Raw genomic sequence first — 24677 nt, forward strand, 5'->3', positions numbered from 1 at the left:
TGTCCCTAGAATTTCTAAGCAAACAGCGGGAGGCAGGGCTTTCTCCTATAGATCTCCATTTTTATGGAACAGTCTGCCTACCCATGTGAGAGACGCAGACTCGGTCTCAACCTTTAAGTCTTTACTGAAGACTTATCTCTTCAGTAGGTCATATGATTGAGTGTAGTCTGGCCCAGGAGTGTGAAGGTGAACGGAAAGGCTGGAGCAACGAACAGCCCTTGCTGTCTCTGCCAGGCCGGTTCCCCTCTCCACTGGGGTTCTCTGCCTCTAACCCTGTTGCAGGGGCTGAGTCACTGGCCTGCTGGTGCTCTTTCATGCCGTCCCTGGGAGGGGTGCGTCACTTGAGTGGGTTGAGTTACTGACGTGATCTTCCTGTCTGGGTTGGCGCCCCCCCCCCCCCCTTGGTTTGTGCTGTGGTGGAGACCTCTGTGGGCTATACTCGGCCTTGTCTCAGGATTGTAAGTTGGTGGTTGGGGATATCCCTCTAGTGGTGCGGGGGCTGTGCTTTGGCGGAGTGGGTGGGGTTATATCCTTCCTGTTTGGCCCTGTCCGGGGGTTTCTTCGGATGGGGCCACAGTGTCTCCGGACCGCTCCTGTCTCAGCCTCCAGTATTTATGCTGCAGTAGTTTATGTGTCGGGGGGCTGGGGTTAGTTGGTTATACCTGGAGTACTTCTCCTGTCTTATCCAGTGTCCTGTGTGAATTTAAGTATGCTCTCTCTAATTCTCTCGTTCTCTCTTTCTCTCTGAGAACCTGAGCCCTAGGACCATACGTCAGGACTACCGGGCATGATGACACCCTGCTGCCCCCAGTCCGCCTGGCCTTGCTGCTATTCCAGTTTCAACTGTTCTGCCTGCGGCTACGAAACCCCTACCTGTCCCATACCTGCTGTTTTCAACTCTAAATGATCGGCTATGAAAAGCCAACTGAGAGACCTGAGCCCTAGGACCATACGTCGGGACTACCGGCCGTGGTGACTCCTTGCTATCCCCAGTCCGCCTGGCCTTGCTGCTATTCCAGTTTAAACTGTTCTGCCTGCGGTTATGGAACCCCTACCTGTCCCAGACCTGCTGTTTTAAACTCTAATGATCGGCTATGAAAAGCCAACTGAGATTTATTCCTGATTATTATTTGACCATGCTTGTCACTTATGAACATTTTTGAACATCTTGGCATGGTTCTGTTATAATCTCCACCCGGCACAGCCAGAAGAGGACTGGCCACCCCTCATAGCCTGGTTCCTCTCTAGGTTTCTTCCTAGGTTTTGCCTTTCTAGGGAGTTTTTCCTAGCCACCGTGCTTCTACACCTGCATTACTAGCTGTTTGGGGTTTTAGGCTGGGTTTCTGTACAGCACTTCGAGATATTAGCTGATGTAAGAAGGGCTATATAAAATAAAATTGATTGAAATTGATTGATTAAAATCCCTGGCCACTAGGTGCGCTGCCTCTGGATGAGCATTTTCCTGTTTGCTTATGGCCTTATACAGCTCATTGAGTGCAATCTTAGTGCCAGCATCGGTTTGTGGTGGTAAATAGACAGCTACGAAAAATATAGAAAACTCTCTTGGTAAATAGTGTGGTCTACAGCTTATCATGAGATACTCTACCTCAGGCGAGCAAAACCTAAAGACTTCCTTAGTATTAGATTTCGTACACCAGCTGTTGTTTACAAATATACACAGACCGCCACCCCTTGTCTTACCGGAGTCAGCCGTTCTATCCTGCCGATGCAGCGTATATCCCGCCAGCTGTATGTTATCCATGTCGTTGTTCAGCCACGACTCGGTGAAACATAAGATATTACAGTTTTTAATGTCCCGTTGGTAGGATATCCTTGATCTTAGGTTGTCCATTTTGTTTTCCAATGATTGTACGTTGGCTAATAGTACTGATGGAAGAGGCAGATTACTTGCTCGCCGTCGGATCCTTACAAGGCACCCCGACCTATACCCATGATATCTCTGTCTCTTTCTCATGTGGCGCAGCGGTCTAAGGCACTGCATCTCAGTGCTTGAGGCGTCATTACAGACCCCCTGGTTCGATTCCAGGCTGTATCACAACCAGCCGTGATTGGGAGTCCCATAGGGCGGCACACAATTGGCCCAGCATCGTCCGGGTTGGCCGGTGTAGGCCGTCATTGTAAATAAGAATTTGTTCCTAACTGACTTGCCTAGTTAAATAAAGGTAAAATAAAAAATGATGGGGATTTGGGCCTTGTTGGGTGTCTGTAGAATGTCCGACTCTTTGAAGAAAAAATATTCGTCCAATACGAGGTGAGTAATTGCTGTCCTAATATCCAGAAGCTCTTTTTGGTCATATGAGACGGTGGCAGAAACATTATGTACAGAATAAATTACAAATAATGTGAAAAAACACACAATAGCACAATTGGTTAGGGGGCCATAAAACGGCAGCCATCTCTTCCGGCGCCATCTTCCTCTGATGATTGACTTGATGATTGACTTGAATTGTGTGAGTGTCAGGTATAAACATGGCAAAAGGGTAGCTAGCTACGTTACGCTAATGAACATTTGATTGTATTTTTACCTATTCACAAAGGGCATCAGATATGGCCTCGCTTTATACTTTCAGAGGACATAGCTGATTCTGTTGACAGGTAACTAGCTATGTCTCAGCCCTTGTGAATCAGTAAACATAGGCAACAGAATTGTCTCTGTAATGTCAACCACATACCTATAACAACTAGAAATAGACTGTGCGTGTGTCATTTGAGGTGTGAAGCTCTCCAGAGTGGGGGAAAGGCTACGGCATCGTGTTCAGCATCCACATCATCGGCGAGGCCATCGCTGTGGGCATCTTCCTACTGCTCAGTTCCATCGTGGGCCTCATCGGAGCCCTCAACCACCACCAAGTCATGCTCTACTTGGTATCCTTTTATTTAAAGTGCATTTAAAATCGCAACACACTTTACAATAAAACAATACAATAATGTAGTTAAAAAATATATTCACTGTCAGCCCTATTCATACCAGTATGGGCAGAGATGGTGTGTAATGTTCCAACAGGCTTTGGTATGGGTCACTGTGAGAGGTTCGTTTTACTTGACTGAATATGGGTCATTAGTAAAAATGCATTCTCTGTCTGTGTGTGCAGCCTTTGAGTGTTGGTCTGGTTCCTTGACTGCTCCTATCTCAGTACATGGTCATTCTATTCCTGGTGATCCTCTTTCAGTTTGGCGTGTCCTGCTCCTGCCTGGCCATTGACCAGGGACAGCAGGTCTGTGTGTGTTCTATCACTTTACCTCTGAGTCAATGTGCTTGTCATTTTGCTTTCTCCCAGCTCCTGTTTTCTATACTGAACAAAAATATAAACGCAATATGCAACAATTGCTAAGATTTTGCTGAGTTACAGTTCATATAAGGAAATCAGTCAATTGACATGCATTTAGTCCCTAATCTATGGATTTCAGATGACTGGGAATACAGATATGCATCTGTTGGTAACAGATACCTTAAAAAAAGGTAGGGGCATGGATCAGAAAACCAGTCAGTATCTGGTGTAACCACCATTTGCCTCATGCAGTGTGACATCTCCTTCACATAAAGTTGATCAGGCTGTTGATTGTGGCCTGTGTGATGTTGTCCCACTCCTCTTCAATGGCTGTGCGAAGTTGCTGGATATTGGCGGGAACTGGAACACTCTGTCGTACACGTCGATCCAGAGCATCCCAAACATGGCGGCGGATGAATGGCACGACAATGGGTCTTAGGGTCTTGTCAAGGTATCTCTGTGCATTCAATTTGCAATCAATAAAATGCATTTGTGTTCATTGTCTGTAGCTTATGCCTGCCCATACCATAACCCCACCACTACCATGGGGCACAACGTTAACATCAGCAAACCGCTCGCCCACACAACGGTTGTGAGGCCGGTTGGACATACTGCCAAATTCTCTAAAATGACGTTGGAGGTGGCTAATGGTAGAGAAATAAACATTCAATTCTCTGGCAACCGCTCTGGTGGACATTCCTGCAGTCAGCCTGCCAATTGCACGCTCCCTCAAAACTTGAGGCATCTGTGGTATTATGTTGTGAGACAGAATAGCACATTTTATAGTGGCCTTTCATTGTCCCCAGCACAAGGTGCACCTGTGTAATGATCATGCGGCTTAATCAGCTTCTTGATATGCCACACCTGTCAGGTGGATGGATTATCTTGGCAAAGGAGAAATGCTCACTAACAGGGATGTAAACAAATGTGTACACAACATTTGAGAGAAATACACTTTTTGTGCGTATGGAAGATCTCTGGGATCTTTTGCGTTTATATTTTTGTTCAGTGTATCTTATGGCCACTTTTTTTTTTAATCTTTGTCTTTTCTTATTGGACACTTCTCTCCATATATAGTTTATTAGGTACACCATTCTAGTACTGGGTCAGACCCCCCTTTTCCTCCAGAACAGCCTGAATTCTTTGGGGCATGGAATCATTGCTCAATTGGTATCAAGGGACCTAACGTGTGGCAGGAAAACATTCCCCACACCACCGCCACCAGCCTGTACCCTTGACACCAGGCAGGATGGGGCCGTGGACTCATGGGGCTGCTTATGACAAATTCTGATTCTGCCATCAGCCTGACGCAACAGGAACCGGGATTCGTCGGACCAGGCAATGTTTTTCCACTTCTCAATTGTCCAGTGTTGGTGATCGTGTGCCAACTGGAGCTGCTTCTTCTTGTTTTCAGCTGATTGAAATGGAACCCAGTGTGGTTGTTTGCTGCAATAGCCCATCCATGACAAGGACAGACGAGTTGTGCATTCCGAGATGTCGTTCTGCACACCACTGTGCCGTTATTTGCCTGTTTGTGGCCCGTCAGTTAGCGTGCCCGATTCTTGCCATTCTCCTTCGACCTCTCATCAACAAGCTGTTTTCACCCACAGGAGTGCTGTTGACTGGATATTTTTTGTTTGCCGTACCATTTTTGGTAAACCCTAGACACTGTCATCTGTGAAAAGCCAAGAGGCCGGCCGTTTCTGAGATAATGGAACCGGCTTGCCTGGCACCGACAATCATACCACGCTCAAAGTCTCTTACGTCACTTGTTTTGCCCATTCTAACGTTCAATCAAACAGTAATTGAATGCCACAATGCCTGTCTGCCTGCTTTATATAACAAGCCACGGCCACATGACTCACTGTCTGTAGGAGCGAACCATTTTTGTGAACGGGGTAGTGTACCTAATAAACTGAATGGCTGTGTGGTCTTCTCTTGCCTTGTGTTTTGCTGTCTCTGCCATTCTGCAGCATTCCTGTCCCTGTCCTCAACTGTGTATGTGTTTGTTTAGTCTACAACCCAGGTGAAGCTGTTGAACGCTACCTGGAGGTTGATGAGCAATGACCCGCGGCAGGAGGTGGACGAAGCTGAACTGCTGTGGGATGCTGAACACCACCCAGAGCCAGGAGCAGTTCCAACAAGGATGTGAAGCTCTGCCAAGCGGTGAGGGAGACACACAGATACCAGTGTGTGTCACTCACCTCGTGTTTAATGGTCTTGGTCCAGGGAACAGTTCCATCTCTTCTAGGCAGTGTGTACATACCAGCAGATTTCCTGTATTAAAAAATAAAATACTTTGTTCATTTGCAAAGTCCATTAAGAAAGCATGTGTGGTTTCTGACCCCAAAATGTCCCCTGCTCTCTCTGCTCTTAGCCTTTTTAAAGTCATTTTTCTCTGCATGTGGTTTTAGCCAATCTGGTTAGTCTCTGCCCTCAACAACTCTCCCCACCCATCTTAACCTTAACCATTATGGGTCAAAGAGCAAAACCAGCACTGGACTGCCTGCCATGGGTAGAAAGAAAGTAGATTTCAATATCTCTTTGTATGTAATGTAGACTGTAATCTTATGGTTGGCCTTTTGCTCATTATGCAATTGCAGTTGTATGCGTGGTCTTCCTGGCTTTATGTTATTATAGTCTTTATTGAAGGCTTTCTCTCCCTCTGTGAGTGTGTGTGTGGTCCTGTAAGTTGACCGGGTTTCACCTGTGGGGACATGATGCTACAACACGCTGCGGAGGCCCTGAAGATCCTGGGTGGAGTGGGACTCTTCTTCAGCTTCACAGAGGTCAGGAAATACCCAGACTCACTACAAGCAAATACACACAACACTCACTCATTCATCCATAAATGCACATATACACTACCGGTCAAAAGTTTTAGAACACCTACTCATTCAAGGGGTTTTCTTTATTTTGTGCTATTTTCTACATTGTAGAATAGTGAAGATGTCAAAACTATTAAATAACATGTACGGAATCATGTAGTAACTAAAAAAGCAAATCAAAATATATTTTATATTTGAGATTCTTCAAATAGCCACCCTTTGCCTTGATGACAGCTTTGCACACTCTTGGCATTCTCTGAACCAGCTTCACCTGGAATGCTTTTCCAACAGTCTTGAAGGAGTTCCCACATATGCTGAGCACTTGGGAGGGACAACCTGAACTTTCCCAATAGGAAAGAGTTGTTTTTATTTTCTGTTGCAAAAATGTTTTGCTACTATGGGTACTAATGAACACGACCCTGTACTTGTTGGTCCCTGGGACCAAACCGGTTGAGAACCACCCCGGTCGGAGCCCCCTAGCCCTCTGTCTGTCTGATGTGGGTAGATCAGACACAGAACCCTGAGCACCAACTACCCGCATTGCACTGTGTGTGGTGACATGCAGATAATCTTTTTTTCACCAAAATCTTTTAGAATTTTAGGTTTTGTCTATGCCACAGAAAGTGTTGCAGTTGTGCTGATTTTATATAAACTTCTGTGTATCTTTTGTTGCTTAACCTCTTAAGGATCGGACCCTTTTTTTCAATTTTCGCCTAAAATGACATACCCAAATCTAACTGCATGTAGCTCAGGACCTGAAGCAAGGATATGCATATTCTTGATACCATTTCAAAGGAAACACTGAAGTTTGTGGAAATGTGAAATTAATGTAGAATATAACACATTAGATCTGGTAAAAAATAATACATAACAAAAAAACATGCATATTATTTTTTTTTTGGTCATCTTTGAAATGCAAGAGAAAGGCCACAATATAATATTGCAGTTTAGGTGCAATTTAGATTTTGGCCACTAGATGGCAGCAGTGAAAGTTTCAGATTGCTCCAGTGAAGCATTGCAATACTGGACTATTTTGTATCAAGTCTGCCCAAATGTGCGGAATTGGTCAATTGATACATTTTAAAGTACATAACTATAGAGAACATACAAAAATGATATGGTAATACAAAATGTAAGTTTACACACTCCCAGGAATGTCATACATGATGGATCATTAGCTTATACACTAACTTTCACACATCTAGATGGCCGGGCGGGGTGGGTGTGGAGCCAGAGACAGCAGGGGTTCAAACTGTAGAACTCAGTTCCTACATTTGAATATAAAAATTGATTTTATCAAACAAAACTATGCTAAATTTTATCTCTGGGACCCTTAGGATGAAAAATCAGAGCAAGATTACTGAATATAAGTACATTATTTACCTTCAGAGGTGAATGTATCAAACCAGTTGCCGTTATACGTTTTTTGTTGTTGTGCACCTCAAACAATAGCATGGTATTTTTTCACTGTAATAGCTACTGTAAATTGGACAGTGCAAGAATTTAAGCTTTCTGCCCATATAAATCATGTCTTTGTCCTGGAAAGTTTGCTGTTACTTACAACAGTCATGCTAATCACATTAGCGCACGTTAGCTCAACCGTCCCGTATACGGGACACCGATCCCGTAGAGGTTTAAAAAAAGGTATTTGTGTGTGGTTTGTGGCCATCAATATTTATTTACAAAGAAAGGGGTGGCATATAGATAATGTCAAGTTAATGCCTTGGGTGGGAAGTATATTTTGTGACAAACTATTGATTAAGAGGTGATACTGAATTGGGAAAGTCTATAGCGGCATTTCTCTCCTTTTGCACTAAAACACCATTAAGCGATTTAATGAAGGGAGGTAAAGGGGCAATCCGCAGTTAAAACAAAGTGCCACTCCGCCTCTGTTTTTGTAAAAATCTGAGGGATGGGCCTGGAGAAATTGTATTACTCTTAAATTCATAGATATAGCTATTGATGCAAGGTCTGACCATCCAAGATATCAAAATGACATGCATATTTTGGGGCTATATAGTGTTTGTTTACATTTATTTGTTTTTATTGCAGCAGTATAGACACTAAAGGAGGGCTTTGACACTGAATGAAAGTGGTCACTAAACAATTCATCCCAACCACCAGAGTAAATCAGTACTTGGGATAATGCCTTTGTGGAGATACTCTGGGAAAAGCAACAAGTCTTTCTCCAATCTCACCTTACCATGTCCTCATATGCACACTCGCCTCAATTCTTTCTCTAGACATAGAGCTAGGTCATTTTTTACATATTTCTTGTGTTCATTCATTGTGTTCTGTTCGCCAGCGTTGATAGTTGTCACACATTCCTTAATTTAAGTAAGAGGGTTTGGGCCGCCTCCAACAGTGCCAGTGTGGTATCACAGCCTGGAAAAGGGGGATGATTGAGAGCGAGTGGTTGGCAGGAAGCCTACAGGGATGCCTCAGACAACAAGCTTCTTGTATATTCATGTTGATGACCAAGAAATGCCAAGAGAGTAGTTATTGTTTTTGACATGATAAGAATTGCAGCCAGTCAGGTAGTCTCTCAAAAGTAGACAGACTGTAATCTGGATAATTAAAATGAACTTGAAGCTTTGAATGGAATTGATTAGTAATGTATAATGAAGGGGAAATTGAGAATTACAATACACAGCAACGTTTTTGGATGATCTAGCTTGGTTAAAGTGGTGTTCCACTACCTGCCTTCAAATAAATTGACACTGATAACCATTTCAAACATTGTGGAAAAATGTTTACTCACTTATGATCCTTCAATCTGTGCAAAAACCTGAGGTGAATTCTGTATTTATCATGTTTCCAACAATTTTATTTCCTTTGTTGTGTGTAATTGTTTTGTAATTAACCTGAAAGTGTTTTTCTAGCGGCACTCTTTTTTTTATTACCTTATTTATTTGCCTGTCATTGGAGGAAATAATTTGCTAATGGTTTAATTCCAATGGTGTAAAGTACTTAAGTAAAACATACTTGAAAATACTATTTAAGTAGTTTTTTTATGGGTATCTGTACTTTACTATTTATATTTTAGAAACTTTTACTTCACTACATTCCTTAAGAAAATAATGTACTTTTTACTCCATACATTTTCCCTGACACCCAAAAGTACTCATAACATTTTGAATGGTAAGCAGGAAAGGAAAATTGTCAAATTCACACACTTATCAAGAGAACATCCCTGGTCATCCCTACTGCCTCTGATCTGGCTAAACACAAGCTTTATTTGTAATAATATAATAATAATATGCCATTTAGCAGACGCTTTTATCCAAAGCGACTTACAGTCATGCGTGCATACATTTTTGTGTATGGGTGGTCCCGGGGATCGAACCCACTACCTTGGCGTTACAAGCGCCGTGCTCTACCAGCTGAGCTTTGTATTATGTCCAAGTGTTGGAGAGTGCCCCTGGCTATCCGCAAATAAAAAAAACAAGAATGGTGCGCCTGGTTTTGTTTAATATAAGGAATTTGAAATTATTTATACTTTTGATACTTAAAGTATATTTTAGCAATTACATTTACTTTTGATACTTAAGTATATTTAAAACCAAATACTTCGACTTTTACTCAAGTAGTATTTTACTGGGTGACTTTCACTTCTACTTCAGCCATTTTCTATTAAGGTATCTTTACTTTTACTTAAGTATGACAATTGGGTACTTTTTCCACCACTGTCTATTTCAGCCTTTCTTAAAGATATGGGTCAGGACATGTAAAAAATAAATAACAATAATAAAGGCACTCACTCAGATATATTAACATGGCTTACATCATGGCAAAATGGGTAGAACTGCAGGAAATTAACTTTAACACTTAACATTTCTCTCCACTGTCAAGAGCGGTGCCACTAAAATGTTTTGCCCGCAGTGGGGAGGGCCTCCTAACCAAATCTCGCTTAGGACCCCCAAATGAGGCATATTTTCATGAGCTTGGGTCCCAGGAAAACACTGAATTTCTCATTTGGGTCCCAGGCTGAAAAGTTTTAAGAACCCCTGGTCTAATTGACCCTATCTAGGGATATGGCTTTTAACCACCTGTCTAAATACTTAGCATACCGGTGACTAGTCACTTTTTTAGAGCAACGAGTTCCATTCAGTATTAAGTACTGCACTTGATGGTAACCCTGCTAAAAGCCCTTGGTTGCACAGTACCTCTGCACAGCAGTGGGTTGGAGTTAGTATGTTCAGACAGTCCCCTAGCTGTCACTTAGGCTGCGTTTTCACAGGCAGCCCAATTCTGATTTTTTCTTTCTCCACTATTTGGTCTTTTGACAAATCACATCAGATCTTTTTCAGAGCTAATCTGATTGGTCAACAGACCAATGAGTGAAAATCAGAATTGGGCTGCCTGTCTAAACGCAGTCTAAGAATCAGTGACGCTGAGCTTCCAAAGGCTCCGAGACTGCTGCCACTTCTCATTCTCGGACTCAACGCTCTCACTTCATTTGTTTTGACCCTAAACATTTGAAAGGTCTTACTTCCCCTGAAGTGTAACCATGATTGACAGAATGACTCACATCTGTCCTGACGAGGGCGGGCTCAGCCCTGGCATTGACTTCCTGTTCTGGATTGCGGCAATGTCTCAGCTTCTTGTTGCCTATCTCTGTCTATGTGACCCAAATGGCACCCTATTCCCTATATAGTGTACTACTTTTGACCAGGGCCCGGTTTCCCAAACACATCTTATTGCTAAATTCATCGTTAAATCTCCTTGCCGTTTCCCAATGTCGTATCGAGTGAGTGGTGGCAATTATTGCTGATGAACAAAAGGAGTCTGCTCATACGGAACGTTGATCATAAGGTTTATTCAGATCACAAGCTTCAGCATGAGTGACAGACTCGCGAGGTCTGGAGAGCAGTGTCCTCCAATTCTAATGGCTGCTCTGCCCTCTCTTCTTCGTGTACCCCTATTTATAAACAATGCAACAAGATGGGCTCCCTCTTCTGGCCAATCACCAGTTTACAACACACTTCCTGTCTATTGTATGTGAACATTGTCTTTTGATACTAACATAACCAACATTCCATTTCTTCATGAAAAACATTTAACAAAGACATAATCTTAATACACTACACCAAAACCATCGTTATTAACATTGCACTTGAAAACGAGTGAAATCTAACGCCTGCCTCAGACCATTTGTAGAACAGTTAAATGCGCCGTTAGATTATTTTTTTGCCCTCCCGCGTCACTTTATACACAGAAGATCTCTGCTAAACATAGAACCACATGGTTTATAAGTCGCTCTGGATAAGAGCGTCTGCTAAATGACGAAAATGTAAATGTAAAATGTTTATCCGTACCTCTGTGACCGCTGATAACTTCAGAACAAAGTCGACTATAAAGTCGGCAATTACTTTGCAATTGATACAAACAAGCAACGTATAAAATGCTTCAAATGAAAACCGAGGTGACTGCATTAAAATAAACAGTAGGCCTATTGCAATCATATTGAAATACGTTCATGTTCAATCGAGGCTGTCTATAATTTGTCTCATTATATTTCATGCGTAGCCTAACACGAGCAATGATGTTCCAAATCAGTGATTTAATACATTTTTAAATCAGGAAAGAATTAGAATAAGCACGCCCCAATGTGTCAATATATCTCTCTAGGAGTTGATCCGTCGTCAGTATTGTGAAATCATGTTATGGAAAGATTTGAATGTAGAAAGCTGATCTGAGCGCAGTGCTCCCTTTCTTTCGATCCTATCAGTATTGACACATGCTCCAATGACATTCTCTGTGTGGTGTTTTGGAAAATGCATGTTACATCTTCGGCTGTTGTAGGAAAGATGCATCGTTAAAACACTCAAAGCCTAATGCCCCGTTTACATCTTCACGCAGTCTTGCCTTGCTACTGAACGGACAAGTGTAATGTTTGTAACACAAGATTGCTAAATATTACCTTTTCATTCAAGACAGAATAAATATATTGTTTCAGGTGATAATTAACATGTTTTTGTTTAGTTCTTTTCCTCAACTTGTTTCTCAAATTTTATAGCAAGTCAAGCTAGCTAGGCTAGGTTGAAGATATCATTGTAGCTAGCGACCTCCATCAAATATATATATATTTTTTTTTAAACGTCATTACCGTCACAAATTTAAACGGGAGGCAAGTCATAATATAAATTGGCTTAGCAGCCAATGTGTATTATTTAACAAGGGGGTGTTGCGTTTCCACTCCGTTGTGGACGTACCCACTGAAATGCATGACATCTGGGGCAACGTAGCGGAGTGCTTATGGGTAATGCGAAGAGGCTTTTGAATCGCAACGCCCTCTTGCAGTTGAAGGCTCCGTTATGCCGTCTTTCCACTAGCCAGTCCATCGAAGAACAGGAAGTTACCAAACCACAGAAGATGAAAATGTGTTTTTTGGTGATGGCTTTATGGGATTGCTAGCAACTTGTAAACAATTACCCATTCCGATAAGTGAGTACTATTTTAATAGTAATGTTAAATACACATTGGCTGTTAAGCAAATTATATTATAGGACTGTTGCCTCCCATTTAAGTTTATTGTGATGGTAATGACGTTTGTTTTTTATGATAATAATTAGGTGGAGGTCGCTAGCTACAGTGGTATTTTCAACCTAGCCTAGCTAGCTGCTCTGCAGTGCAAGCTAGACTTACTATAAAGTTAAAGAAACAAGTTGAGGACAAAGTTAAACAAAACAAGTTATCACCTGAAACAATATATTTACCCTGTCTTGAATGATAAGGTCATATTTTGCAATCTCCCAAAAATAAATGCAATCTCTCCTCCATCTTGCGTTACAAACACTACACTTGTCCGTTCAGTAGCGGGGCAAGACTCTGTGAAGATGACGTACAGCATAATACATCAGGATGTAAACAGGGCATCAGTTCCATTGCTATTGTCAAACCGGGCACAGAGCTCTATGGACCTTGGTCTAAAGTAGCGCACTATACACAGAATATGATGTCATTTAGGACTGTCCTTATCTCTCACACTTGTTCCTTCTGCTGTTGTACCTGCCTTTCAACCCACTGTGGACTTGATTACTTGCTGAACCTTAATGTTTCCTTTTCTGCTACAACAACTTTCCTATTAAATGTCATGATTCAAGAGTTGTACTGTACAGTCCTTTCATTCCTCGCTTCTCCGAGTTGATGTGAACCTGTAGTCATTTCAGATAAAATAAACAAATTAGCGTACAAGAATGAGACATTTCTTAAAAACAGACTTTGAATGATCCAAGAAAAACTGAAAACGAGGGACAGAAAATGCGTTTCCCAATAACATCTAGGGCATTTCTGGTATATAAAAGGTATGATTAGAAACGCCTGTTTTAGTTGATGATTGGAGCAGCTTTATTAGTCTTTGCAGCACTGAAACATTGCAAGGTGTTCTTGGAATGAAAGGGAGGGATGCTTGGTACAGAACAACACATTCTTTGGCCAGTAAACCTGTTCAACAAATGCCACTTAGCTACTGTGTACTTCCATGTGCGAAAAAAAGTAGGGAAAAAATCATTGTTAAAGGCCCAGTACAGTCAATGTGATTTTCCAGTGTTCTATATATATTTCCACACAGAGGTTGGAATAATACTGTGAAAGTGTGAAAATAATAATGCCCTTTTAGTGTAAGAGCTGTGAAAGTGTAAGAGCCTGAAATGTCTGCCTATTTTGGTGGGATGGAATTTTGGCCTACCTGGTGACATCACCAGGAGGTAAATTTGTTAATAGACCAATAAGAAAGAGTTCCAAACCTCTCTGCCAATAACAGCTACTTTTCAGTTTTTCCATCCCCACTCAAAGTACTCCGACAGTCGTAGCAAAATTCTTGCTTAAAAAGTTGCTCTATGCTAAGAAGCTATTTTGGTTTATTTTTTACAGTTTTGAGAGGGGGGGGGAATCACAGCAAAGTACTTCAATTGTAAAACAGAAAATATTTTATATTGTAATAAAAATGTATGCATTGGACCTTTTAAGCTATAATATATTAAAATAACCCCTCAGGAGGACAGTTATTCCATGTGTGTGTGTGTGTGTGCTGGCAACCTGGTCTCAGAGCATTTCGTATTATTCTGTAAGTAAATCTGAGACACTCCATTTAGTATGATGCGTTACGTTTTGTATGGTATGTATATTAATTTGTGGATGTCCATCACCCATTTCATTATGATATGTTACGAATTGCAATTCGTATTATATGTTACGATTTTGCAAAACGTACAGTATGTTTCGAATTGACAAAATGTATGATATGTTACGAATTCTAGCTAGGTGGCTAACATTAACTAGGTGCCCAACGTTAGCTAGGCTAGGGGTTAGGGTTAAGTTTAAGAGTTGGGGGAAGGGTTAAGGTTTGGGGAAGGGTTAAGGTTTGGGGAAGGGTTAGCTAAAAAGGTTAGGGTTAGTTACCATGCTATGTCGTTGCAAAGTAGCTAAAAAGTAGTAAGTAGTTCAAGTTGCTAATTAGCTCAAATGCTTAAGTTGTTCGTGATGAGATTTGAACTCTCAACCTTTTCATTTTTGCCTTAAGTAACCATCGGTCTTATGTAACCATATCAAACGTAATATATCACACAAATTTGAGTGTGTCGTTTTTACATTTACTATTTTACGTCTAGTCTATGAGACCAGGCTGGGGAATTCATTTGGGGAATGAGAGGAGAGTCGATCCTTCTTCAGGTTCATATCCATATTGGTCCTCAAACCCCACTTCTCCACTCTTATACATTCTCAAGGGGGTGCAACTGGCTTCTGTAGTAACATTAAACATTTAAAATAAAGGAACCACAACAGGGATCTGGCCTGAAATGCACTGAATGACAATATACACCTAAATGGAGTCAGGGTTACCATTCCTCACGGTCCCATCCTTCGATGTCATTCACTGCATTTCAACCATTTGTCACTTCCTCCTCATCCTCCTGGAAGTAAGGATGTTCTTGAGCGTTTAGGGCAGAGATTCTTCTTAGAGGGTCAAAGGTTAGCATTTTCTGTGGGAACAAACAGAACGGATAGGTTTACAAATGTGACTCAAGTAGCAATTAAAAGTCCTATCTTGTATACCTCCATATCTTTATTTCATTAATCATAGCTTTTACAGGTGTTGGTCCGGGTAAATAAATATACTTTTGGCCACGATTCACATTCACAATTCTACCATTTCAACGCCCCCCCAAGTTTTTTTTCCACCAAACAGAATACACCCCACAGCTGGTTAGAAAACCAAAAAGTTTCACCAAAAGCAGCTCTGCCCCCTGCTCATTGATCTCAGGAACGTAGTCTGTGATTGGGCGTGGGCTGATAGGACTGAAGTTGTGTCGTGAGAGGGTGACATCGGCAGGCCACTCCTCCTCGGGTGGCAGGCCAATCACACTGTGGAATAGCAGACAGGAAGGAACAAGCCAACCAGTCAGATAAGTGTTTCAGAAAGAATCAACAGAAGTTAGACTGATCCAAAGTGGCGATGACTGGGTCCCAAATTGCACCCTATAGGCCCTGGTCAAAAGTAGTGCACTATATAGAATAGGGTGCCATTTGGGATACAGCAGAGGAGATTTCTGCCCATACTCACTTGAATATCTTTCCCAATTGGTCCATTTCAGAGTCTCCAGAGAACAACGGTCTACATGAGAAAGATTGGATTTGGGTTAATGTGCTGTTGGCCAACTTCCCCTGCTGTGACACAAGCAGTACCGTCTGTCTCTCTGCTCCCATATAGTCCTATTTTATTGTGCTGGCCTATGGCCATGTCTGTGGGAGATTACAGGGGCCGGGGCTGACCCTCCCCTGTGTACACTGGTGTGGCCGATAGCGAGGAGCCATAATGGTAAGAGAAGAATCCCTGAGTCCTAGTTAATTGCAGTGCCACAGCAGTAGGCTGCTATACTTCTATTTCCCACATGGTGGAAGCATAATCACAGAAATGAGAGCTTGTCACACTACAGCCAGAAACAAATTAGGTTTGTCTTGCTCCATCTTTCCAATGTGGTAACTTGCTGGGTGGGATATCATATATTAATCCAATGGGCATCTTTTTAGAATATCAGACTAACATGTACAGTACCAGTCAAAAGTTTGGACACACCTACTCAATCAATGGTTTTTCTTTATTTTTACTAAATGTAGAATAATAGTGAAGACATCAAAACTATAACACATATGGAGCAACCAAAAAAGTGTTACATATATTTTATATTTGAGATTCTTCAAATAGCCACCCTTTGCCTTGATGACAGCTTTGCACACTCTTGGCATTCTCTCAACCAGCTTCACCTGGAATACTTTTCCAACAGTCTTGAAGGAGTTCCCACATATGCTGAGCACTTGGGAGGGACAACCTGAACTTTCCCAATAGGAAACAGTTGTTTTTATTTTCTATTGCAAAACATTTTGCTACTATGGGTACTAATGAACACGACTCTGTACTTGTTGGTCGCTGCAGAATGCTGTGGTAACCATGCTGGTTAAGTGTCCCTTGAATTCTAAATAAATCACAGACAGTGTCACCAGCAAAGCACCCCCACACCATAACACCACCTCCTCCATGCTTTACGGTGAGAACGACACATGCAGAGATCATCCGTTCACCCACACCGCGACTCACAAAGACACGGCGGTTGGAACCAAAAATCTCCAATTTGGACTCCAATTCAAAGGACAAATTTCCACCAGTCTAATGTCCATTGCTTGTATTTCTTGGCCCAAGCAGGTCCTTTAGTAGTGGTTTCTTTGCAGCAATTCGACCATGAAGGCCTGATTCACACAGTCCCCTCTGAACAGATGTTGAGATGTGTCTGACTTCAACTCTGAAGCATTTATTTGTGCTGCAATTTCTGAGGCTGGTAACTCTAATGAACTTATCCTCTGCAGCAGAGGTAACTGGTTCTTCCATTCCTGTGGCGGTCCTCATGAGAGCCAGTTTCATCATAGTGCTTGATGGTTTTTGCGACTGCACGTGAAGGAACTTTCAAAGTTCTTGAAATATCCCGGATTGACTGACCTTCATGTCTTAAAGTAATGATGGACTGTTCTTGCCATAATATGGACTTGGTCTTTTACCAAATAGGGCTATCTTCTGTATACCTTGTCACAACACAACTGATTGGCTCAAACGTATTAAGAAGGAAATAAATTCCACAAATTAACTTTTAAGAAGGCACACCTGTTAATTGAAATGCATTCCAGGTGACTACCTCATGAAGCTGGTTGAGAGAATGCCAAGAGTGTTCAAAGCTGTCATCAAGGCAAAGGGTGGCTATTTGAAGAATCTCAAATATAAAATATATTTTAATTTGTTTAACACTTTTTTGGTTACTACATGATTCCATATGTGTTATTTCTTTTGACTGGTAGTATATATATATATAAAACATACAGAGAGAAAAAAGTATTTAAAATAATTGTCCCAGTATGTCAAATAAGCCTTCTCTGGCCCTGACCACTCACTTGCGTCGGAACATCTCAGCGAAGATGCAGCCCGTGCTCCAGATGTCCACAGGCGTGGCGTAGGTGGACTGGAGCAGGACCTCAGGAGGCCTGTACCACAGAGTCACCACCTAGGGCAGACATGGAGGAGAGAGACATCAATGGAGGGGCAGTTGGGAGTAGGAGAGAGGTATGAATGTGTATGAATATTTATGCCAACTAAAGCATAAGTAAGCATTATGGTGAATGCACAGAGACCCTTTCCATTCTCCACCAGTGTGTGTGTGTGTTCCTACCACAGGGGTGAGGGCCATGTGGCAGCTGTAGATCCTGGCCAGTCCAAAGTCGGCCAGCTTCACCTGACCACGGCTGGTGACCAGGATGTTCTCTGGCTTCAGGTCCCGGTGCACCACACGGTTCGAGTGGAGGAATGACAGGCCGCACAGCAACTGACGCATCAGGTCCTAACACACACAGGGGGACACATTTAACATGTGCACCAGGCTCGGTCCACACAACGGTCCAACATATCCAGCCATATAGAGAGGGCAGGGGCCAGTCAAGTGACACAGCAAAGGTAAGTAGAATATTATTTAAAATTTGTTTAGGATGTACTATCCTTTTAACATGGTTTACAGGGACCTAATATGTTTATTTAACATGGTTTACAGGAACCCGAGGGGGCTTCTTACTCTGATGCGGTTGGAGGGCAGTCCTGGGGCGGGGGCCTTCTCTAGGTAGGTCTTCAGGTCCTGGTCCACGTGCTCAAACACCAGGGTGACTTTAGTCTCCTGATCCGTCCTCAGAGTGGCACACACGTCCATGAGCCTGATGTACACGCACACACACAAATGAGCCTAGCGTACACATACAGTCAAACACATAACACACAGACACGTCCATGAGCCCAGTTTACACATACAGAGTGTGTGTGATAATTCATCTGAACTTTCCATGGTTGAATTTGGCATTCCTCAAGGTTCTGTGCTTGGACCCCTTATTTTCTTCACACATGCTACCCCTTGGTAATGACATGCACTTTCATTGCAATGCTGATGACACCCAATTGTATTTCTCTTTTAAACCAGACAATACTTTTAAAAGTCATCCCGCCTTGAGGTGTGCATCACAGATGTTAAATACAGTTACAGTACACTGGCACTGTAGCGCTTTTGTACTTGTACAGTTTATTTAATGATCGAGAATTATTTTCTCACGATGGCGTTTTATGTCTGTTTTTATGTGGTGAAGCCAAAGACAAATTTCCACATTGCGTGGACAATAAAGTTTTTCTAATTATAATTATGACAACCAACTTCTTGCTTTTAAACTCTGAAAAGACAGAAATGATGGCACTTGGCCACAAGAAACTCAGTGTCAGACCTCACCCTCAACATTGATGGTTGCCTCATTACACCAAACATGGTTGTTAAATCTTACTGTCACCTTTGACCCCAGCCTCACTTTTGACAACTACATAAAAAGCATATCCAAAACAAAACATTTCCATAATTAGACACTTAATCTCTCAAACAGATGCAAAAAAATTGGTCCATGCATTTGTTTAATCTCCAGCTGCTCAGACTCCACTATTAAAAGCCTACAACTTGTACAGAACACTGCAGCTCGCATTTTAACCAACACAAGAAGGCACAAGCACATCACTCCAGTTTTATCAGCACTACACTGGCTGCCTGTAAAGTATCAGTCTGATTTTAAGATCTTACTCTTAACTTTTAAAGCACTGCATAGCCTTGCCCCCTCTTATCTGACAGACATGCTCATTCCATACAATCCAGTGAGGGTGCTCCGCTCCCAAGGAGCCGGTTTGATTTGATGGATCTCGCACATTCCCAACTTTTAAACTAGTGCTCGTCCACAACAACACTGAATAGACCCATGGGGCGGTGCACAATTGGCCCAGCGTCGTCCAGGGTAGGGGAGGGAATGGCTGGCAGGGATGTAGCTCAGTTGGTAGAGCATGGTGTTTGCAACGCCAGGGTTGTGGGTTCGATTCCCACGGGGGGCCAGTATGAAAAAAATATAAAATAATAATGTATGCACTCACTAAGTCGCTCTGGAAAAGAGCGTCTGCTAAATGACTAAAATGTAAATGTAGAGGCGCCGCTGCTAAGTTAATACAGGGGAAACACTGATGTGTGGGATCTCTTAATACACAGACAAGCTCATGGTCAATCGCCATAATTTGAATGAGAGGCGGGGCATGCCATGGTGAGCCAGTCGCTAGCTAATAACCTTTATAGAACCTGCTTATCATAGACATACCAGTCAGTTTTTAGGCATTCCACAGAGTTATTATGCTATGTGGGCGTAGGGTTGCACAAGATACAGGTGATCAGGTCAAAACTAAAGTCACAGGCTACAAGTCGCAACAAAAACACCACAATGTGTGAATTAAAGCATTTGTGACTGTGTGAATGTGTTTGTTCGAGTGTGTGCATATTTATGCATTTCAAAAGGTGCTATTATGTGTGAAGTGGAAACAATGAACGTGAATGGGTGTGTTGCTTCCGTTATTCCATTCATTCCCCTTTTACCGCTACAATTTTCTGGTTGAAAGTGAGAGTATGCGGTTTTGTCAGTTAATCCTAGATCTACACAAAAGATGGCGTGGGACGTGAACTAATCTCAAAACTAGACCTCTTTTCTGGCTGGAGAACATCTGACAATCTATGAACTATCACTATAAATAAAGGTTCAATGAATAAATGTGTTCTTAAAACCTCTTTAGAATGGCATGACTGCCAAAGTTTTTGTATTTATTTTCGGTAATAACAATTACCCCACTGAAGACATTCTTTAAAAAAGTACACTTGGTCATAAGACTTTATATGGACAAATAAAACGTATAGAATAAAAACTAACGTCTTAAATCTTCCTAAGTCTGAGGGTGATTTTAACTTTCCTGACTTGGAATTGTATCAACACACAACCCAAGACTTGCGACATATAGTTAAATGCACTAAAGAGGAACAATGGGTACATATTGAAGATGCGCATGCTCATCCCCAGAATATTTTTACGTGTCTATTTTCAAAGGATAAAGCTAAGAACATTAACAACTTAGTTAACATAGTTAAGAACACTACTATAACAATATGGAAGAAAATGAAATGTATTCTACACTAACCAATATCACTTCCTAAAACCACAACCTTATGGAAAAATCATTGGATAGCTTTTCAGAATTCACAGATAAGTGGTCCACATGGAAAACTAAAGTCATAGAAAAAGCTGCCAATGACTGGAACGAATTGCAAAAATCTCTGAAGCTGGAGACTCTTATCTCCCTCAATAACTTTAAGCATCAGTTGTCAGAGCACCTTACCGATCACTGCACCTGTACACAGCCCATCTGAAATTAGCCCACCCAACTACCTCATCCCTATATTGTTATTTATTTTGCTCTTTTGCACCCCAGTATCTCTATTTGCACATAATCTCTTGCACATCTAGCATTCCAGTGTTAATACTATTGTAATTATTCTGCACTATAGCCTATTTATTGCCTTACCTCCATAACTTGCTACATTTGCACACACTGTATATATATTTTCTGTTGTATTTCTGACTTTATGTTTTTTACCCCATATGTAACTCTGTGTTGTTTTTATTGCACTACTTTGCTTTATCTTGGCCAGGTCGCAGTTGTAAATGAGAACCTGTTCTCAACTGGCTTACCTGGTTAAATAAAGGTGAAATAAAAATATTTTAAAAAAAAATGACTTGGTAACAGGAAATACATTTATTTCCATTATTTCCTAAAGTAATTTTGGACTGACCAATGTAGATAGTTTCAAATATATGCAACTTAAAAGTTACATATCACAATTCTTTATCTTTTGGACATCTGAGCAACCTTGAGTGAATCTTATTTGAGTCAGAAAAGGATGTTCATATGATAGGGAAAATATACAAAACCTTGCAGAGAGCATATCCAACTGACAATCTCTTAGAAAAAAATATAAACTATTGGAACCAAGACTTGAGAACTGAAGTTGTCACAAGATGGATGTTAAGTTGGAGCATAACTAACAATCACAGTTAATGAAAATGTACGCTTAATCCAATATAAACTAATGTATAGAATGTATTATACAAGAGACAAAATTCACAAATTCTACAGCACAACAGCAGAGTCATGTCTTAAGTGTAAAACTAATAATGACTCAATAATCCATGCTTTCTGGAAAGCTATGAAGTCCGGAAGTTGTGGGCAGAGCTAGAAAGTTGGCTGTCAGAAGTATTACAATGTAAACATACTTTTAATCCGCCTGTCTGCATATTTCAAGACATGGCATATGGGGGTGTAGTGAGATACCCGATGGGTTGGACGATTCTCTTCTCATCACTCATCTTGAAAAAACGTATACTAAAAACGTGGAAATCATTCAATCTGCCATCATTAACACAATGGAAAAATCCAATGATTTATTATTTAAATACTGAGAGTGTGTGGGCTACGGAGAAACAAAATGGTGCAGTTTCAGGCCATGTGGCGGAAAGTGATGCGGGCGCTGGAGATGGGGGTGTGTGCTAGTTGGTCTGGGTAGGCATGATGCATTTGATGTTTGTATTATGTTGTCGTTTGGATTGTTTATAAAAGATAAAATCGTACAAAAAATGTAATAAATGTGTTCTTACTTGACCACGTTGGGATGGTCAAACTGCTCCAGTCGCTTCAGCAAGGCCACTTCTCGGACCGTGGAGATGGGGAGGCCATCTTGGTCCGTCTGGACGCGAACGCTCTTCAGAGCAACAAACTGGCCACTCTCCAGGTCCCGAGCCTTGTACACCGTTCCGTACGCACCCCCTCCAATCTCTGCCACTGGCTCATACTGGACCCCACTGCCCTGTGCCATGGTCTGGTTGACAGACAGAAAAATAGGTACGTATGACTACATTTTCCTTCTACAGTAAGACACTGTCCCCTCCAATCCCCTCTGTCACCGTGCTCTCCAAAATGGAGGTCCACCTCCCACGGTCTTTCACCTTCTAGTGCACTAGACCTCATTAGCTGAGGTCACCTCTGCATTCCAGAGCGGAAGAGGTTGTCGGAAAGTGTGTGTGTATGTGACTGAATGGGGTTGGAATCTGACCTGATATCCAATGAGACAAGAGTTCAGTCAACAAGACATTCCAGTGGTCAACCACACAGCACAGGCTCCCTGCAGACATAAGTCGGCGAGGGGGAGAGAGAGAGAATGACTCAGAGACATTAGACATGAGACAGAATGATGCCACCACCACGGCGCTTTATATTCCCTACAGAACTGAAGTAACTTGTGATCAATCAATCTGCATACTGTACAAAGTATGTAAACAAGAAAGGAAGTAGGCTAAATGCAGGAAGAGTAGCCTAAGTCACCATATAACTAATAATATATGGGTAATAATGTGGCCTGTTATATTGACAGTGTGTATGCCATCGTGGTCCTCTGTAGCTCAGCTGGTAGAGCACGGCGCTTGTAACGCCAAGGTAGTGGGTTCGATCCCCGGGACTACCCATACACAAAAAAAAAATTATGCACGCATGACTAAGTCGCTTTGGATAAAAGCGTCTGCTAAATGGCATATTATACATATATTATTTATATTATCTAAATTCTGTTAACTAAGGGTGCAAACAGAGGTAGTTCCACTGAATGGAGCAAAACAGTGGTTGGTTTCTCGGACAGAGATTAAGCCCAGTCCTGGACTAAAAGGCTAATTTAATACAGATTCTCCACTAAGAATGAGTAAGGAAGACTAGGCTTAAATCCACGACTAGTCTTAATCTGGGTCCGGGAAACCAGCCATAAATGCTTTTAACAAATTGCCATCCTTAGCTCCCCCTAGAGCCATTAGGTACACAATAGGTGTAGCTAAACGTGGTCACATGGTTCACAGGTGTAAATTATCAATAGTATATGACAAATTTGTATACTTTTCTATATGTAACGGTGCATCAAAGTCATCTGAAATTTGTTCTGAATTATTTACTGATGTGGTCCTATATTCTACCCAAGAAACAAAAGGTAGGACAACTTTCATTGTTAATCTACCTACCTCCATATAATGTTAATAAACATAATTTAATTAAATGTAGTTGTCCAAGTATTTTCTGATCAAATAACCTAAGTAAGCAAAATGTGCTAATGTTACCAAAATATTGGACAGAACTCGTGGCATAAAGCATGAAAACGAAAGCACCCCCTCGACACGTGGTGTTCCTCCATAGTTCTCTTCTCAGACAACACAGAGAATAGGCCACAATACTTTTCAAATGCAGTTTAACATCTGACGTGGCAAAAAGTCGTATATGTTAAAACATGGTTCTATACTTATTTTTTCCATGGCAAAACACGTTTTTAGCGGCAATAGTAAATTCATGCAACAAGTTGTGCAGAACTTGTGTGATTATGAGTTGATATGTAAACAGTGCCCCAAACTAGCAGGAATACATTGCGACATTTGTTTTTAAGAAATATTTTACAAGATGATGTGAACAGAATTTTAACTCAATTGTATGTAATAGGCTACTTACCACGTGTCTTTACGTTTTCTTTCACGTTAGCAGGCTATACTGCCACATTTAGTGCATGAACGAAATCATGTTTTTCACTTGGTTCTTCTTATCAAACCACATTCGAGGTTGGTCACACATAGATTTTACACTAAACTGGCAGAAACTGTTGCGGATGTCTTCGATCAAATCCTTCGATTTAACTTCGGCCTTACTACTTTTTTCTAAACACTGGCAAATCACTAGGTAAAGTGGAGGCGCTTCCTGTCGCTTTATAAAAGGCGGGGCCAAATATCATACCCTCTTAAATAACATGACAACTTTGCAGCATCTTTTTTATTTAGGTAGCCAGCCACTAGTACATTACGTTCTGCAGAATGATACATCTGCCAATTACATGTTCAAGTGTTTATAAACATTATGAGTGAGTGCACAGTGCACAGTGCAGAGAGAGGCAATAAGTGAGTATTTTAAAAGTACTGAATTCTATGATGTGCTAATTCTTAGTATTTTTCCTCATGTAAGACTAATAATTTGGTTTGGTTTATTTCCTCCATAGACAATTGATATGATATACATTGAAGAAGAGGGTGTGACTCCTCATGGCTTGGTGAA

The 24677-nt window shown here is 41.5% G+C and overlaps 1 protein-coding gene and 1 pseudogene across 3 annotated transcripts; one reads left to right on the forward strand and one right to left on the reverse strand.

The window, feature by feature from the left end:
• The first annotated feature begins 2490 nt into the window (after positions 1-2490).
• LOC311138819 (tetraspanin-31-A-like) lies at positions 2491-8429 on the forward strand (annotated as a pseudogene). The gene is made up of 6 exons: positions 2491-2501; positions 2742-2886; positions 3156-3236; positions 5317-5483; positions 5993-6079; positions 8424-8429. The product of its transcript is annotated as a tetraspanin-31-A-like (transcript).
• A 3836-nt stretch (positions 8430-12265) lies between these two features.
• On the reverse strand, positions 12266-24419 carry LOC311138735 (cyclin-dependent kinase 4-like). Of its 2 annotated transcripts, XM_084173537.1 has the most exons (10): positions 24084-24419; positions 22657-22725; positions 22202-22422; positions 18229-18364; positions 17833-18000; positions 17558-17667; positions 15684-15734; positions 15349-15484; positions 14963-15102; positions 12266-14863 (listed from the first exon to the last, which is right to left on the reverse strand). In XM_084173537.1, the coding sequence occupies exons 3-9, from the start codon at positions 22417-22419 to the stop codon at positions 15004-15006; spliced, it is 918 nt and encodes a 305-aa protein (XP_084029663.1). In that variant the 5' UTR covers positions 22420-22422; positions 22657-22725; positions 24084-24419; the 3' UTR covers positions 12266-14863; positions 14963-15003. The 2 variants fall into 2 exon arrangements, with proteins under 2 accessions (XP_084029663.1, XP_084029662.1); XM_084173536.1 differs by having other exon boundaries at positions 12267-15102; positions 24084-24418.
• Positions 24420-24677: the final 258 nt, after the last annotated feature.

This window comes from Coregonus lavaretus (genome assembly GCF_964263955.1).
Source record: "Coregonus lavaretus genome assembly, chromosome: 12".
Classification (NCBI taxonomy): domain Eukaryota; kingdom Metazoa; phylum Chordata; class Actinopteri; order Salmoniformes; family Salmonidae; genus Coregonus; species Coregonus lavaretus.